The 5262-nt window shown below is 40.5% G+C and overlaps 1 protein-coding gene across 1 annotated transcript in view; it reads left to right on the top strand.

The window, feature by feature from the left end:
- Positions 1 to 3804: 3804 nt before the first annotated feature.
- LOC311124043 (paladin-like) overlaps positions 3805 to 5262 on the top strand; it is a gene marked incomplete at its 5' end in the record, with an annotated part of 42589 nt that continues 41131 nt past the window's right edge. Inside the window, one exon of the mRNA XM_084198257.1 lies at positions 3805 to 3960. Coding sequence (XP_084054383.1) covers positions 3805 to 3960 — 156 coding nt within the window. The remainder of the gene's footprint in view (positions 3961 to 5262) is intronic.

Raw genomic sequence — 5262 nt, 5'->3', positions numbered from 1 at the left:
GTCTCTGACCTCCTCTCTATAGGCTCCAAAAATGAGCCCAATAACATATTGGACCATGCATCGGCTGTATCCATTACAGTTCCTTCAGAAAGTATCCAAACCCCTTGGCTTATTCCACATTTTGTTGTATTACATCCTGAATTCAAAATTGATTTAAATATATGTATTTTCTTACCCATCTACACACAATACCCGATAATGACAGTCAAAACATGTTTTTAGAATTTCCTGCAAATTTTATTGAAAATGAAATACAGATATATCTCATTTTATGTAAGTAATCACACCCCTCAGTCAATATTTTGTAGAAGCAACGTTGGCAGCGATTACAGCTGTGAGTGTTTCTGGGTAAGTCTCTTAAGAGCTTTCCACACCTGGATTGTGCAACATTCACCCATTTTATTATTTTCAAAATTCTTCAAGCTCAGCAAGTTGGTTGTTAATCATTGCTAGGCAACCATTTTCAAGTCTTGCCATAGTTTTTCAAGTTACACTGAACAAAAATATAAACAACAACATGTAAAGTGTTTGTTCCATGTTGTCATGAGCTGAAATAAAAAATCCCAGACATTTTCCATACGCACAAAAAGCTTATTTCTCTCAAATTGTGTGCACAAATTTGTTTACATCCCTCTTAGTGAGCATTTCTCCTTTGCCAAGATAATCCATCCACCTGACAGGTGTGGCATATCTAGAAGCTGATTAAACAGTATGCTGATTACACAGGTGCACCTTGTGCTGGGGACAATAAAAGGCCACTCTAAAATGTGCAGTGTTGTCACACAACACAATGCCACAGATGGCTCAAGTTTTGAGGGAGCGTGCAATTGGCATGCTGACTTCAGGAATGTCCACCAGAGCCGTTGCCAGAGAATTTAATGTTAATTGCTCTACCATAAGCTGCCTCCAATGTCGTTTTTAGAGAATTTGGCAGTATGTCCAACCAGCCTCACAACCGCAAACCACATGTAACCACGCCAACCCAGGACCTCCACACCTGGCTTCTCCACCTACAGGATCGTCTGAGGGGGGGTGGGGGGGTGCTGAAGAGTATTTCAGTCTGTAATAAAGCCTTTTTGTGGGGAAAAACTGATTCTGATTGGCTGGGCCTGGCTCCCCAATGGGTGGGCCTGGCTGCCAAGTGGGTTGGCCTATGCCCTCCAAGGCCCACCCATGGCTCCACCCCTGCCCAGTCATGTGAAATTCATAGATTAGGGCCTAATTAATTTATTTCAATTGACTGATTTCCTCATATGAACTCTAACTCAGTAACATTTTTGAAATTGTTGGATGTTGCGTTTATATTTTTGCTAGACAACCATTTTAAGGTCTTGCTATAGATTTTCAAGTAGATTTAAGTCAAAACTGTAACTCGGCCACTCAGGAACGTTCACTGTCTTCTTGGTAAGCAACTCCAGCGTAGATTTGGCCTTGTGTTTTAGGTTATTGTCCTGCTGAAAGGTGAATTCATCTCCCAGTGTCTGGTGGAAAGCAGACTGACCAGGTTTTCCTCTAGGATTTTTCCTGTACTTAGCGCCATTCCATTTATTTTTTATCCTGAAAAACTCCCCAGTCCTTATGGATTACAAGCATACCCATAACACGATGCGGCCTCCACTATGCTTGAAAATATGGAGAGTGGTACTCAGTAATGTGTTGTATTGGATTTTCACCAAACATAACACTTTGTTATCAGGACAAAAAGTTAATTGCTTTACCACATTTTGTGCAGTGTTACTTTAGTGCCTTGTTGCAAACGTGATGCATGTTTTTGAATATTTTTATTCTGTACAGGCTTCCTTCTTTTCACTCTGTCAATTAGGTTAGTATTGTGGAGTAACTACAATGTTTCACTCCTGTCACAACCATTCAACTCTGTAACTGTTTAAAAGTCACCATTGGCCTCATGGTGAAATCCCTGAACGGTTTCCTTCCTCTCCGGCAACTGAGTTAGAAAGGATGCCTGTACAGTAGTGACTGGGTGTATTGATACACCATCCAAAGTGTAATGAATAACTTCACCATGCTCAAAGAGATATTCAATGTATATCTACCAATAGGTGCCCTTCTTTGAGAGGCATTGGAAAACCTCCCTGGTCTTTGTGGTTGAATCTGTGTTTGAAATTCACTGCTGGAATGAGGGACCTTACAGATAATTATATGTGTGGGGTACAGAGATGAGGTAGTCCATTTAAAAATGTTAAACACTATTATTGCACACAGAGTGAGTCCATGCAATTTATTATGTGACTTGTTAAGCACATTTTTACTACTGAACTGATTTAGGCTTGCCATAACAAAGGGGTCGAATACTTATTGACTCAAGACATTTCAGCTTTTCGTTTTTTAATTAATATGTTAAAAAAACATTTAAACGTAATTCCACTTTGACATTATGGGGTGTTGTGTTTCGGCCAGTGACAAAACATCTCCATTTAATCCATTTTAAGTTCAGTCTGTCACACAACAACATGTGGGAAAAGTAAAGGGGTGTGAATCCTTTCTGAAGGCACGGGATACTATTAGCAATAAGCAGTGTCACCTGTAGCCCAACGGATGCAGCATAGTGGCTATAAATAAATAGGCTGAATCATGGGGTTGCCTATCTGCATCTGCCCTATTGGCCTAATCATTAGCTAGATCCCACATTTAATATTTTAACTAGTTAGCATCCTATTGAGGAATGTTACGTCCCAAAAAACGTGCATAGACATACAGCTATCTGACCTTTTGCTGCTATAACCCATTAGAGACACACAGCTATCTGACCTTTAGCTGCTATAACCCATTAGAGACATACAGCTATCTGACCTTTAGCTGCTATAACCCATTAGAGGAGACATACAGCTATCTGGCCTTTAGCTGCTATAATGTATCCATAATGGAATGCGGTTACCTGGCTATTAAGGCCGGTTGAAGGGGTCGCACTGTGATTTATTCTCACCAGGCTGTGCTGTATTCATGCGTGGCCAAACAGAGACCACTTTAATATAATGATAATACACTATATACTGTAGCACTGAGAGGACACTATTATCCAAAGTGAAATACATTACAATTTGCATACATTTAGTGTGTATGATCTGATCCCTGATGAATTGAACCCATGACCTTCACATTGCTAGTACCCCAGGCTTTACCCATGTATAGAAATTAGACGACACCCATAATAATGACCCCCCCCAGATCAAACGTAGTTGAGATATGTCTTGGGATCAATCTCACAGCAGTCTGATTCACCACATTAATTAAAGGGGTAGTTCACCTAAACATTAATTAAAGGGTTAGTTCACCTAAACATTAATTAAAGGGTTAGTTCACCTAAACATTAATTAAAGGGATAGTTCACCTAAACATTAATTAAAGGGGTAGTTCACCTAAACATTAATTAAAGGGATAGTTCACCTAAACATTATTTAAAGGGGTAGTTCACCTAAACATTAATTAAAGGGATAGTTCACCTAAACATTAATTAAAGGGGTAGTTCACCTAAACATTAATTAAAGGGGTAGTTCACCTAAACATTAATTAAAGGGGTAGTTCACCTAAACATTAATTAAAGGGGTAGTTCACCTAAACATTAATTAAAGGGGTAGTTCACCTAAACATTAATTAAAGGGATAGTTCACCTAAATTAAAGTCTTGTTTCTTCCCCACCATGTGTTAGTTACCGTTGTAGTGTGGGACGCTGCTGTTCACTTGAAATAAAATAACTTCAATTTTTTTATGGTTCCAGTTATTATCATCCTTGGTGTGGACGGACCCTTTTTTATAATGACTCCTCGTTCCATGATTCCCCTGCAGATTAAAAGTGGTAAGACGGAGAAGGAGGTGCAGCAGCTGCTTCTGAAGAGCCTCCAGTATCTGGAGCGATACATGTACCTCATCCTCTTCAACAGCTATCTGCACCTGGAGAAGAAGGACTCCTGGCAACGATCCTTTACCGCCTGGATGCAACAGGTTGGTTGGCCTCCCATTCATTCACACAGCACAACTCACAGTACACTGACCTAGGATAGAAGAGACTGGACTAGACTGGACTGGACTGGACTGGAATATAATATATATTCATTGGGTTGGCCTCCCATTCACACAGCAGAACAGTAGAAACACTCACCCTATAGTAAATTCTGACCCAGAATGAGGTTATAGAATTACCTTCATGATTACTACAGGGCTGGGGTGAATTCTATTTCATTTCAGTCAATTCAGGAAGTAAACTGAAATATCAATTCTAAATACATTTCCCCCCATTGCTTTTCCATGGGGAAAAAAATATTTTCAATAAGGAAAATTGCTTTTCAAATAGAAAATTGCATTTCAATGAGGGAAAATTTAATGGAATTTCCCCAAACCTGGTCAAATTCATCACTTTTATCCTAACTTTTTTTATAAAAAAATTAAGTTGGGATATCATCCAACATCAGCGGCCAGTTATTGTTTTTGTATTATATTGTATTCTTATATCCAGTTGTCAGATTTGCCCGTTTCGGTTTCTTTGACCTATACCAGTCCAATGAAATCTCAGAATAATGCTGCTGTGGCTTATGAAGGAAAAGGACCCCATCAGCCCTTTTTTTGTGCAGTGAGGAAACGTGTGGCAGGTTTCCAGACCCAGGCCATCTGATATCTGATCCACAGCACATACAACCCCCTGTGCACCCCTTGCACCTCCTCACAGACTGACACACATTCAACCCTCGATTTACCCGTGGAAACTTCACTGAGGCAATGTGAGGGGAGAGCAGAGACCTCCTCTCTTCCTCTCCTCATTCAGAAGCACTTGATTGTGCTCCAAATGGCACCGTTTCCCCTTTATAGAGGGCACTACTTTAGACCAGGGCCCATAGGAACACAACCACGGATGTCATCCAGGATGTTTACTGAATATTGATTGAAATGTGAAGTCAATTTGTTCGGTTGCAAGAGGCTCCTTAGAACGACGGAGAAAGAAAGAAAGGAATTCCAGCTGCTTCATAAAAGGCCAGCTGAGAATCAACAACAGAAGTGTGGTGGTGCACGCTGGTCTCTTCAGAAAATGGAGCTGCCGCCTTCATGCACGTTCTATTCACAAGTGTGGACAAAGCAACAGCACAGGTTGCATCCCAAATGGCACCCTATTCCCTAGATAGTGTACTACTTTTGACCAGAGCCCTATGGACCCTATGGACCCTGGTCAAAAGTAGTGCACTAACTAGGGAATAGGGTGCCATTTGGGATGCAACCACACTTATCTGGGTTCATTAAACTAAAATAGGGGAA

The sequence above is a fragment of the Coregonus lavaretus genome, assembly GCF_964263955.1.
Source record: "Coregonus lavaretus genome assembly, contig: HAP1_SCAFFOLD_905, whole genome shotgun sequence".
NCBI classification, from domain to species: Eukaryota; Metazoa; Chordata; class Actinopteri; order Salmoniformes; family Salmonidae; genus Coregonus; species Coregonus lavaretus.
This window is presented reverse-complemented; position numbering and strand designations above follow the sequence as displayed.